The sequence below is a fragment of the Aquarana catesbeiana genome, linkage group LG05 (assembly GCF_042186555.1).
Source record: "Aquarana catesbeiana isolate 2022-GZ linkage group LG05, ASM4218655v1, whole genome shotgun sequence".
NCBI lineage: Eukaryota > Metazoa > Chordata > Amphibia > Anura > Ranidae > Aquarana > Aquarana catesbeiana.
In genome coordinates this window covers 653,579,453-653,593,295 of record NC_133328.1, presented here as the reverse complement: position 1 = coordinate 653,593,295, position 13,843 = coordinate 653,579,453, and the positions used below count along the sequence as shown (strand labels likewise).

General features: G+C 55.8%; 1 protein-coding gene across 1 annotated transcript in view; it reads right to left on the bottom strand.

The window, feature by feature from the left end:
- Window positions 1-13,843, bottom strand: part of ABCF2 (ATP binding cassette subfamily F member 2) — a 31,554-nt gene that overhangs the window by 13,832 nt on the left and 3,879 nt on the right. Inside the window, 8 exon segments of the mRNA XM_073632610.1 lie at window positions 1,301-1,419; window positions 1,482-1,587; window positions 3,212-3,314; window positions 3,429-3,524; window positions 3,609-3,780; window positions 7,736-7,918; window positions 10,557-10,769; window positions 12,485-12,657. Coding sequence (XP_073488711.1) covers window positions 1,301-1,419; window positions 1,482-1,587; window positions 3,212-3,314; window positions 3,429-3,524; window positions 3,609-3,780; window positions 7,736-7,918; window positions 10,557-10,769; window positions 12,485-12,623 — 1,131 coding nt within the window. The 5' untranslated portion in view covers window positions 12,624-12,657.

Genomic DNA, 13,843 nt, shown 5'->3' with positions numbered 1-13,843 from the left:
TTATCATTGACCACCCACTCCCCTCCCCCCCACCTTATCATTGACCACCCACTCCCCTCCCCACCTCATCATTGACCACCCACTCCCCTCCCCCCACCTCATCATTGACCACCCACTCCCCTCCACCTTATCATTGACCACCCACTCCCCTCCCCCCCACCTTATCATTGACCACCCACTCCCCTCCCCCACCTCATCATTGACCACCCACTCCCTCCCCCCCACCTTATCATTGACCACCCACTCCCCTCCCCCACCTCATCATTGATCACCCACTCCCTTCCCCCCCACCTTATCATTGACCACCCACTCCCCTCCCCCACCTTATCATTGACCCACCCACTCCCCTCCCCCCCCCACCTTATCACTGACCACCCACTCCCCTCCCCCACCTCATCATTGATCACCCACTCCCTTCCCCCCCACCTTATCATTGACCACCCACTCCCCTCCCCCCCACCTTATCATTGACCACCCACTGTCCCCTCCCCCCCACCTTATCATTGACCACCCACTCCCCTCCCCCACCTTATCATTGACCACCCACTCCCCTCCCCCCACCTTATCATTGACCACCCACTCCCCTCCCCCCCCACCTTATCATTGACCACCCACTCCCCTCCCCCACCTTATCATTGACCACCCACTCCCCTCCCCACTATCATTGTCCACCCACTCCCCTCCCCCACCTTATCATTGACCACCCACTCCCCTCCCCCACTATCATTGTCCACCCACTCCCCTCCCCCCCCACCTTATCATTGACCACCCACCTCCCTCCCCCCCCACCTTATCATTGACCACCCACTCCCCCCCTCCACCTTATCATTGACCACCCACTCCCCTCACCCCCCACCTTATCATTGACCACCCACTCCCTCCCCCACCTTATCATTGACCACCCACTCACCCTCCCCCACCTTATCATTGACCACCCACTCCCCTCCCCCCACCTTATCATTGACCACCCACTCCCCTCCCCCACCTTATCATTGACCACCCACTCCCCTCCCCCACCTTATCATTGACCACCCACTCCCCTTCCCCACTATCATTGTCCACCCACTCCCCTCCCCCACCTTATCATTGACCACCCACTCCCCTTCCCCACTATCATTGTCCACCCACTCCCCTCCCCACCTTATCATGACCACCCACTCCCCTCCCCCCCACCTCATCATTGATCACCCACTCCCTTCCCCCCACCTTATCATTGACCACCCACCCCTCCCCCACCTTATCATTGACCACCCACTCCCCTCCCCCACCTTATCATTGACCACCCACTCCCCTCCCCCACCTTATCATTGACCACACGCTCCGTCAGCCCCGATGACATCATCTTCTGGAGGGTCTTCTCTTTGCTCTGAGCCTGACGAGCCAACTTTGCACTGCCGTGTCCAAACCGAGCGATGTATTCTGGAGAGGAAACCGAAAGGTGAGAACCAAGCAAAGCAAGCCCCTCCCCCATCCATGGACACGCCCCCTTACCTTCATGTGTGAGATCTGATCCTGCTCCCAGTTAAATCTCTTCATCTGATTCTCCTCCAACTCCAGCCGAGTCTTCACATACTGGTCATAGTTCCCCTATTGTGGGTGCGAAAACTGGTCAGTCTCACAGAGCACACAATTGCCATAAACCCCGCCCCCCCCTCCCATACTCATAGAGCACACATCTTCACACCCCTTTCCCACCCCCAGTAGTCACACATCTCTGATGGAACCATTCATCACCCAGCTTGGGTGCCTCCATCAAGATACAGCTTCCTCCAGGCAGGACTCGGGTATTCTCACTGAGCACCCAAGACTAGACAACACTAGCTTAGGTGAAACTGGAACTCTTATTGTGAACACACAGAATTTATATACCACACAAAGATCACGTTATGCAAACTGTAAGATAACATAGCTGGGCAACAGCCAACAAACATTCAGCTAATTAAACATCTAGCCACCTAGGCGACTCAGTGCCCACCCAGCCTGTTCGGTACCAAGCCCACCACCCTGGATACAAAGTATATTACACATGATCATAAACATAACCATCCCACAACGGTTCCATAACAAGGTAAAGAGGTCACAATATTACTCTCATCTCCAAGAGATGATCAGACAAACAGGAATGCACACCTAGGAGGCACACAACGGGGGGGAGACACACTGTGACCCCACCTCAGACTGGCCTACAAGTCTACGAGGACAAACTCATACAACGTTCCAGCAGTCTGAAAAGGTGGAATTCATTTATCTTTGTAGATTTCTTGAGGAATCTTATTGATAAAAATTTCTGTCCCAAGTGAAGGAGCCTCTCCAACCCAGTCTGCAGGAGGACCACCATATTCCCTCTCCAACCCAGTCTGCAAGAAGCACACCACATCCCTTCTCCAACCCAGTCTGCAGGAGGGCCACCATATCCCTTCTCCAACCCAGTCCGCAAGAGGACCACCATATCCCTCTCCAACCCAATCTGCAGGAGGACCACCATATTCCCTCTCCAACCCAGTCTACAGGAGAACCACCGTATTCCCTCTCCAACCGAGTCTGCAGGAGGGCCACCATATTCCCTTTCCAACCAGTCTGCAGGAGGGCCACCATATCCTCTCTCCAACCCAGTCTACAGTAGGACCACCATATCCCCTTCTCCAACCCAGTCTGCAGGAGGGCCACCATATCCTCTCTCCAACCCAGTCTACAGTAGGACCACCATATCCCCTTCTCCAACCCAGTCTGCAGGAGGGCCACCATATTCCCTCTCCAACCAGTCTACAGTAGGACCACCATATCCCCTTCTCCAACCCAGTCTGCAGGAGGACCACCATATCCCCTCTCCAACCCAGTCTGCAGGAGGACCACATATCACCTCTCCAACCAGTCTGCAGAGGACCACCATATTCCCTCCAACCCCTTTCCATCCACTACAGGAAGGGAAGTTCCATCCACTCCAGAAGGTAAGTTTTATTGTCCTTATTCAGAGAAGTAATCCAAGCCTCACTCAGCGTTCATCACGTTGTTCTCCATCAATATAGAATGATCTGCTCTCTCCATGGGCCATAATCAGTGGGTAGGAGGCTTACCCCTAGTTTCCTCCAGAAGTCCTGGTTGGGTCTGACACAATAGCTATACCCCCCCCCCCCCCTCAATTCTCACAGCGCACACATCTCCACAACCCCCAATTCTCACAGAGCACACAGCTTTCTCCCCCAGTACTCACTGTGAAATATTTGAGTTTGCGGTTGTGTAGGTGAATGATATTTGTGCAAACTCCGTTCAGGAAGTCCTGGGAATGGGAGATGAGAACCAGAATTCTCCGGAAGCTGAAAATCAGAGAAGACAGACTGACTGAGGAGGGCGATGGATAGAAGAGGACAGACCATCACTAAACGTTTTATCTGGGAAATCGGACAGCTTTATAGACAAGAGGGACTCACGATCTTAGCTCCTCCTCCAGCCACACACACGCCTCCAGATCCAGGTGATTGGTGGGCTCATCCAGAAGTAACATGAATGGCCGGATGAACAAAGCCCTGAGAACAAAGAAAAGTGATCAGAGCCACAGACCACTCCCCAAAACATAGACCACTCCCCACCACAACCAATCTGTTCAATACCTGGCCAGAGCAACTCGCATCCTCCATCCACCACTGAAATCCTTCAGCTTCTTCCTCTGCATGGCTGGAGAGAAGCCTAAACCATGCAGAATGCGAGACGCTCGCACCTCCGACTTGGCAGCGTCCAACTCCTCGAGCCGCTCGTAGATCTCCAGCAGCTTCTCACACTCCGCTACAAACACAAGAAGACAGGAAGGGGAAAGAGGAGATGAAAAAAAGATGGTGGACTGATTCCACAGACCAACAGTTCCTGACAGGGATTACTAGAGAGGGTGGGCATCTTCACACGCCAAGCCCCAAACATCCCACCATCTTCACACGCCAAGCCCGCAACATCCCACCATCTTCACACGCCAAGCCACAAACATCCCACCATCTTCACTCGCCAAGCCCCCAACATCCCACTATCTTCACACGCCAAGCCCGCAACATCCCACCATCTTCACACGCCAAGCCCCCCAACAACCAACCATCTTCACACGCCAATCCCCCCAACAACCAACCATCTTCACACGCCAAGCCCGCAACATCCCATCATCTTCACACGCCAAGCCCCCAACATCCCACCATCTTCACACGCCAAGCCCCCCAACATCCCACCATCTTCACACGCCAAGCCCCCAACATCCCACCATCTTCACACGCCAAGCCCCCCAACATCCCACCATCTTCACACGCCAACCGCCCCCAACATCCCACCATCTTCACTCGCCAAGCCCCCAACATCCCACTATCTTCACACGCCAAGCCCGCAACATCCCACCATCTTCACACGCCAAGCCCCCCAACATCCCACCATCTTCACACGCCAAGCCCCCCAACATCCATCCATCTTCACACGCCAAGCCCCAAACATCCCACCATCTTCACACGCCAAGTCCCCCAACATCTTCACACGCCAAGTCCCCCAACATCCAACTATCTTCACACGCCAAGCCCCAAATATCCCACCATCTTCACACGCCAATCCCCCCAACATCCAACTATCTTCACACGCCAAGCCCCAAATATCCCACCATCTTCACACGCCAAGCCCCCAACATCCCACCATCTTCACACGCCAAGCCCCAAACATCCCACCATCTTCACACGCCAAGCCCCAAACATCCCACCATCTTCACACGCCAAGCCCCAAACATCCCACCATCTTCACACGCCAATCCCCCCCCCCCCCAACATCCACCATCTTCACACGCCAACCGCCCCCAACATCCCACCATCTTCACACGCCAAGCCCCCAACATCCCACCATCTTCACACGCCAAGTCCCCCAACATCCCACCATCTTCACACGCCAAGTCCCAAACATCCCACCATCTTCACACGCCAAGTCCCCCAACATCCCACCATCTTCACACGCCAAGTCCCAAACATCCCACCATCTTCACACGCCAAGTCCCCCAACATCCCACCATCTTCACACGCCAAGTCCCCCAACATCCCACCATCTTCACACGCCAAGTCCCCCAACATCCCACCATCTTCACACGCCAAGTCCCCCAACATCCCACCATCTTCACACGCCAAGTCCCCCAACATCCCACCATCTTCACACGCCAAGCCCCCCAACATCCCACCATCTTCACACGCCAAGCCCCAAACATCCCACCATCTTCACACGCCAAGCCCCAAACATCCCACCATCTTCACACGCCAAGCCCCCAACATCCCACCATCTTCACACGCCAAGCCCCCAACATCCCACCATCTTCACACGCCAATCCCCCCAACATCCCACTATCTTCACACGCCAAGCCCCAAATATCCCACCATCTTCACACGCCAAGCCCCCAACATCCCACCATCTTCACACGCCAAGCCCCAAACATCCCACCATCTTCACACGCCAATCCCCCCCCCCCCCAACATCCACCATCTTCACACGCCAAGTCCCCAAAAATCCCACCATCTTCACACGCCAAAACATCCCACCATCTTCACACGCCAAGTCCCCCAACATCCCACCATCTTCACACGCCAAGTCCCCCAACATCCCACCATCTTCACACGTCAAGTCCCCCAACATCCCACCATCTTCACACGCCAAGCCCCAAATATCCCACCATCTTCACACGCCAATCCCCCCATCTTCACACGCCAAGCCCCCCAACATCCCACCATCTTCACACGCCAAGCCCCCCAACATCCCACCATCTTCACACGCCAAGCCCCCAACATCCCACCATCTTCACACGCCAAGCCCCAAATATCCCACCATCTTCACACGCCAAGCCCCCCAACATCCCACCATCTTCACACGCCAAGCCCCCCAACATCCCACCATCTTCACACGCCAAGTCCCCCAACATCCCACCATCTTCACACACCAAGTCCCCCAACATCCCACCATTTTCACACGTCAAGTCCCCCAACATCCCACCATCTTCACACGCCAAGTCCCCCAACATCCCACCATCTTCACACGCCAAGTCCCCCAACATCCCACCATCTTCACACGCCAAGCCCCCCAACATCCCACCATCTTCACACGCCAAGCCCCAAACATCCCACCATCTTCACACGCCAAGCCCCAAACATCCCACCATCTTCACACGCCAAGCCCCAAACATCCCACCATCTTCACACGCCAAGCCCCAAACATCCCACCATCTTCACACGCCAAGCCCCAAACATCCCACCATCTTCACACGCCAAGCCCCAAACATCCCACCATCTTCACACGCCAAGCCCCCAACATCCCACCATCTTCACACGCCAAGCCCCCAACATCCCACCATCTTCACACGCCAAGCCCCCAACATCCCACCATCTTCACACGCCAATCCCCCCAACATCCCACTATCTTCACACGCCAAGCCCCAAATATCCCACCATCTTCACACGCCAAGCCCCCAACATCCCACCATCTTCACACGCCAAGCCCCAAACATCCCACCATCTTCACACGCCAATCCCCCCCCCCCCCCCCCCAACATCCACCATCTTCACACGCCAAGTCCCCAAAAATCCCACCATCTTCACACGCCAAGCCCCAAACATCCCACCATCTTCACACGCCAAGTCCCCCAACATCCCACCATCTTCACACGCCAAGTCCCAAACATCCCACCATCTTCACACGCCAAGTCCCCCAACATCCCACCATCTTCACACGCCAAGTCCCCCAACATCCCACCATCTTCACACGTCAAGTCCCCCAACATCCCACCATCTTCACACGCCAAGCCCCAAATATCCCACCATCTTCACACGCCAATCCCCCCATCTTCACACGCCAAGCCCCCCAACATCCCACCATCTTCACACGCCAAGCCCCCCAACATCCCACCATCTTCACACGCCAAGTCCCCCAACATCCCACCATCTTCACACACCAAGTCCCCCAACATCCCACCATTTTCACACGTCAAGTCCCCCAACATCCCACCATCTTCACACGCCAAGCCCCAAATATCCCACCATCTTCACACGCCAATCCCCCCATCTTCACACGCCAAGCCCCCCAACATCCCACCATCTTCACACGCCAAGCCCCCCAACATCCCACCATCTTCACACGCCAAGCCCCCAACATCCCACCATCTTCACACGCCAAGCCCCAAATATCCCACCATCTTCACACGCCAAGCCCCAAATATCCCACCATCTTCACACGCCAAGCCCCAAATATCCCACCATCTTCACACGCCAATCCCCCCAACATCCCACCATCTTCACACGCCAATCCCCCCAACATCCCACCATCTTCACATGCCAAGCCCCCCAACATCCATCCATCTTCACACGCCAAGCCCCCCAACATCCCACCATCTTCACACGCCAAGCCCCCCAACATCCATCCATCTTCACACGCCAAGCCCCCCAACATCCCACCATCTTCACACGCCAAGCCCCCAACATCCCACCATCTTCACACGCCAAGCCCCAAATATCCCACCATCTTCACACGCCAATCCCCCCCAACATCCCACCATCTTCACACGCCAATCCCCCCAACATCTCACCATCTTCACACGCCAAGCCCCCCAACATCCCACCATCTTCACACGCCAAGCCCCCCAACATCCCACCATCTTCACACGCCAAGCCCCCAACATCCCACCATCTTCACACGCCAAGCCCCCAACATCCCACCATCTTCACACGCCAAGCCCCCAAAATCTCACCATCTTCATGTGCCAAGCGTTCGGCCTCTTTCTCCAGCATGGTTCTTTCAGTGTCCACCTCCATCACACAGTGGAGTGCGGTCTTCTCACTGGGTGGCATCTCCCGTGTTAAATGATATATGTCGATGTGCTCCGGTATCGGCACTTCTCGTCCACCGATTGCTGACAAGAGCATTGACTTCCCTGAGGAGGAGAAAAAGAGGAGAGAAGAGAAGAAGGAGAAGGATAAGGAGAGGAGAGGAGAGAAGGAGGAGAGGAGAGAAGGAGGATAAAGGAGAGGAGAGGAGAGAAGGAGGATAAAGGAGAGGAGAGGAGAGAAGGAGGATAAAGGAGAGGAGAGGAGAAGGAGAAAAGGAGAAGGAGAAAAGGAGAAGGAGAAAGGGAGAAGGAGAAAAGGAGAAGGAGAAAAGGAGAAGGAGAAAGGGAGAAGGAGAAGGAGAAGGAGGAGAAGGAGAGGAGAGAAGGAGGATAAGGAGAGGAGAGAAGGAGGATAAGGAGAGGAGAGAAGGAGGATAAGGAGAGGAGAGAAGGAGAAGGAGAAGAGAGAAGGAGAAGGAGAAGAGAGGAGGAGAAGGAGAAGAGAGAAGGAGAAGGAGAAGAGAGGAGGAGAAGGAGAAGAGAGAAGGAGAAGGAGAAGAGAGGAGGAGAAGGAGAAGAGAGGAGGAGAAGGAGAAGAGAGGAGGAGAAGGAGAAGGAGAAGGAGAAGGAGGATAAGGAGAGGACAGGAGAAAGAGAGGAGAGAAGGAGAAGGAGAAGGAGAAGGAGAAGGAGAAGGAGAAGGAGAAGGAGAAGGAGAAGGAGAAGGAGAAGAGAAGGAGAAGGAGGATAAGGAGAGGAGAGAAGGAGGATAAGGAGAGGAGAGAAGGAGGATAAGGAGAGGAGAGAAGGAGGATAAGGAGAGGAGAGAAGGAGGATAAGGAGAGGAGAGAAGGAGGATAAGGAGAGGAGAGAAGGAGGATAAGGAGAGGAGAGAAGGAGAAGAAGGAGGAGGAGAGAAGGAGGATAAGGAGAGGAGAGAAGGAGAAGAAGGAGGAGGAGGAGGAGGAGGGGAAGGAGAAGAGAGGAGAAGGAGAGGAGAAGGAGAGGAGGAGAAGGAGAAGGAGAGAAGGGGAGAAGGAGGAGAAGGAGAGGAGAAGGAGGAGAAGAAGGAGGAGGAGAAGGAGAAGAGGAGAAGAAGGAGAAGGAGGAGAAGAAGGAGAAGAAGGAGGAGGAGAAGGAGAAGAGGAGAAGAAGGAGAAGGAGAAGGAGAAGAGGAGAAGAAGGAGAAGGAGAAGGAGAAGGAGGGGAGAAGAAGGAGAAGGAGGAGAAGGAGAAGGAGAAGGAGAAGGAGGAGAAGGAGGAGAGGAGGAGAAGGAGAAGAGAAGGAGAGGAGGAGAAGGAGGAGAAGGAGGAGAAGAAGGAGAAGAAGGAGAAGAGGAGAAGAGGAGAAGGAGAAGAGGAGAAGGAGAAGGAGAAGGAGAAGGAGGAGAAGGAGAAGGAGAAGGAGAAGGAGAAGAGGAGAAGAAGGAGAAGGAGAAGGAGAAGGAGAAGGAGGAGAAGGAGAAGGAGAAGGAGAAGGAGAAGGAGAAGGAGGGGAGAAGAAGGAGAAGGAGGAGAAGGAGAAGGAGAAGGAGAAGGAGAAGGAGAAGAGAAGGAGAGGAGGAGAAGGAGGAGAAGGAGAAGAGAAGGAGAGGAGGAGAAGGAGGAGAAGGAGAAGAGAAGGAGAGGAGGAGAAGGAGAGGAGGAGAAGGAGAAGGAGAGGAGGAGAAGGAGAAGGAGAGGAGGAGAAGGAGAGGAGGAGAAGAGAACTCCGGGTCATACACATCATCAATGTAAGTCTGGGGTCACTATAAAGGGGTCAGTCACCGTCTAGAGGCTGATTACTAACACAACAGACGAATCAGAGGGAGTTGTCTATAGAAATCAGATTTTATTTTTGGAATCCAAGACAAAAAATCTGATTGGTCCCCATGGAAGTCCAATTGCTATGCCTCATGGGAGTTGTAGTTCTGCAACAGCTGGAGGTCCGCTAATTGCCTATCACTGCCCTAGAGCGTATCAAAGCCAGAACTTGTATATTTCTATATCTGGATGGAGCGGCTGTCTGTGTCCCCGCTGGGGATATTCACTCGATTTGTACCGGTGACCACGGAGACCACTGTCACTGGGAGAGAAGGTGATGGAGAATCCAAAATGTGGAGGTGTCACCAGAACAGAACCAGAGGAGAAAACTTTCAATGAGGACACGTCTCAGTGATCACTGTCTACAAGGTGATGTCCCTCACTTTGGAGAGATTCCACCTCACTTCCTGTTGTGTCTACAGGACAGGAAATGAAGGGAAATCGCCTGACAGGGTGATGGGTTTTAACCCTTCTCTACCAAAAATAATGAAAAAGTCCTGGCTTCAGACATGACAAAGATAAGGAAATGCCCGCCTCTAGTTTATTCTGCTGACAATGGATGCGTCATCACCCCTAAACAAGCATGTAGCCAGTGAAGTCACCAACTGCACCGCCCCCACCATCTGAGTACAATGCAGGGAGTGTGTGTGACCCCCTCCCCCCCCCCCCCCCCGAGTACAATGCAGGGAGTGTGTGTGACCCCCTCCCCCCCCCCCCGAGTACAATGCAGGGAGTGTGTGACCCCCCCCCCCCCCCCCCGAGTACAATGCAGGGAGTGTGTGTGACCCCCCCGCCCCCCGAGTACAATGCAGGGAGTGTGTGTGACCCCCCCGCCCCGAGTACAATGCAGGGAGTGTGTGTGACCCCCCCGCCCCGAGTACAATGCAGGGAGTGTGTGTGACCCCCTCCTCCATACATCTCACAATGGCGGTCACCTTACCTGTCCCATTGAGTCCAATGAGTCCATAGCGGCGGCCGGAGTTGAGTTCTAGAGTGGTGTCACTCAGCAATTCCTGGCCATGGAATGTCAGAGACATATTGATGATGTGAACGTCGGTGCAGTTCGGATGAGACGCCAACACACCGGTCACTGCCCGAGCCGCGGCTTTACGGAGCTCAAACTCCTCCATCTGCTGAGTCACCTCGTCCACTTCTAGAGAGAAAGGAGAGTCATCTTATTACATGAGGACTACAGGAGACATCATGAGAACCTCAACCTTCCTTGTAGGCCTCAACTATTCCCTCCACACCGCGCCTCCACCAAGGAGGCCGCCACACCAAGACCTCCACCAAGGAGGCCGCCACACCAAGACCTCCACCAAGGAGGCCGCCACACCAAGACCTCCACCAAGGAGGCCGCCACACCAAGACCTCCACCAAGGAGGGCGCCACACCAAGGAGGCCGCCACACCAAGACCTCCACCAAGGAGGCTGCCACACCAAGACCTCCACCAAGGAGGGCGCCACACCAAGGAGGCCGCCACACCAAGACCTCCACCAAGGAGGGCGCCACACCAAGACCTCCACCAAGGAGGCCGCCACACCAAGACCTCCACCAAGGAGGCCGCCACACCAAGACCTCCACCAAGGAGGCCGCCACACCAAGACCTCCACCAAGGAGGGCGCCACACCAAGACCTCCACCAAGGAGGCCGCCACACCAAGACCTCCACCAAGGAGGGCGCCACACCAAGACCTCCACCAAGGAGGCCGCCACCACCAAGACCTCCACCAAGGAGGCCGCCACCACCAAGACCTCCACCAAGGAGGCCGCCACCACCAAGACCTCCACCAAGGAGGCCGCCACACCAGAACCTCCACCAAGGAGGCCGCCACACCAAGACCTCCACCAAGGAGGCCGCCACACCAGAACCTCCACCAAGGAGGCCGCCACACCAAGACCTCCACCAAGGAGGCCGCCACACCAAGACCTCCACCAAGGAGGCCGCCACACCAAGACCTCCACCAAGGAGGCCGCCACACCAAGACCTCCACCAAGGAGGCCGCCACACCAAGACCTCCACCAAGGAGGCCGCCACACCAAGACCTCCACCAAGGAGGCCGCCACACCAAGACCTCCACCAAGGAGGCCGCCACACCAAGACCTCCACCAAGGAGGCCGCCACACCAAGACCTCCACCAAGGAGGCCGCCACACCAAGACCTCCACCAAGGAGGCCGCCACACCAAGACCTCCACCAAGGAGGCCGCCACACCAAGACCTCCACCAAGGAGGGCGCCACACCAAGACCTCCACCAAGGAGGGCGCCACACCAAGACCTCCACCAAGGAGGGCGCCACACCAAGACCTCCACCAAGGAGGGCGCCACACCAAGACCTCCACCAAGGAGGGCGCCACACCAAGACCTCCACCAAGGAGGGCGCCACACCAAGACCTCCACCAAAGAGGGCGCCACACCAAGACCTCCACCAAGGAGGGCGCCACACCAAGACCTCCACCAAGGAGGGCGCCACACCAAGACCTCCACCAAGGAGGGCGCCACACCAAGACCTCCACCAAGGAGGGCGCCACACCAAGACCTCCACCAAGGAGGCCGCCACCAAGGAGGATGCCACACCAATCCCCCATCCCCACTCCTATAGGAGCCCTCCCCCAACCAATCGTACAGCAGAGACCTCTGGGATTGGTCCCCCATAGGAGTAAGGATTGGGGGGGGATTGGTCCCCTATAAGAGTGGGGGTGAGGGATTGGGCCCCTATAGATGTAGTAGGGATGGGGGATTGGGCCCCTATAGGAGTAGGGCTAGGGGCCAAATCCCCCATCCCTACTCCTATAGGGGCCCAATCCCAGAGGTCTCTGCTGTACGATTGGTTGGGGGAGGGGGTCAGGTGATCTCTGGGTGACTCACCTGTAGCTGTGATGCCATTGGCCGATTGTGGCTCCACCTCCTCTGAGGCAGCCTCTTCATTGTCTTTCTTAGGCCTCTGACGAGCCTTAGCCGCCTCCTTCTTCTTGGCCGCCTTCTTCTTGGCGAGGTCAGAGGGCATGTCTGCAGGTCAAAGGTCACAGGAAATGGACAGCCTGAGGAGAGAGAGCGAGTGTGTCACCGTCCAATCATTACGCAGCATCCATAATCCCATCCCCCACTTTCCTGGATGAGGGTTTAAGAGTAGTGGGAGCAAACGCATCCTTCCCGCCAATCACCATCATCCTTCCCGTCACCCCTCCCCCAATCACCTCCATCCTTCCCGCCACCCCTCCCCCAATCACCCCCATCCTTCCCGTCACCCCTCCCCCAATCACCCCCATCCTTCCCCCAATCATTCCCGCCACCCCCCACAAATGTCACCATTCCTCAATGATTGCCGCAACTGTCTGGGTCCCTCCCAGAGTGTATAACCCCACCCCTCATCTATACCCCTCCCCCCAGACTATAACCCCACCCCTCATCTATACCCCTCCCCCCAGACTATAACCCCACCCCTCATCTATACCCATCCCACCCAGACTATAACCCCACCCCTCATCTATACCCCTCCCACCCAGACTATAACCCCACCCCTCATCTATACCCCTCCCCCCAGACTATAACCCCACCCCTCATCTATACCCCTCCCACCCAGACTATAACCCCACCCCTCATCTATACCCCTCCCACCCAGACTATAACCCCACCCCTCATCTATACCCCTCCCACCCAGACTATAACCCCACCCCTCATCTATACCCCTCCCACCCAGACTATAACCCCACCCCTCATCTATACCCCTCCCACCCAGACTATAACCCCACCCCTCATCTATACCCCTCCCCCCAGACTATAACCCCACCCCTCATCTATACCCCTCCCCCCAGACTATAACCCCACCCCTCATCTATACCCCTCCCCCCAGACTATAACCCCACCCCTCATCTATACCCCTCCCCCCAGACTATAACCCCACCCCTCATCTATACCCCTCCCCCCAGACTATAACCCCACCCCTCATCTATACCCCTCCCCCCAGACTATAACCCCACCCCTCATCTATACCCCTCCCACCCAGACTATAACCCCACCCCTCATCTATACCCCTCCCACCCAGACTATAACCCCACCCCTCATCTAAACCCCTCCCACCCAGACTATAACCCCACCCCTCATCTAAACCCCTCCCACCCAGACTATAACCCCACCCCTCATCTATACCCCTCCCACCCAGACTATAACCACACCCCTCATCTATACCCCTCCCCCCAGACTATAACCCCACCCCTCATCTATACC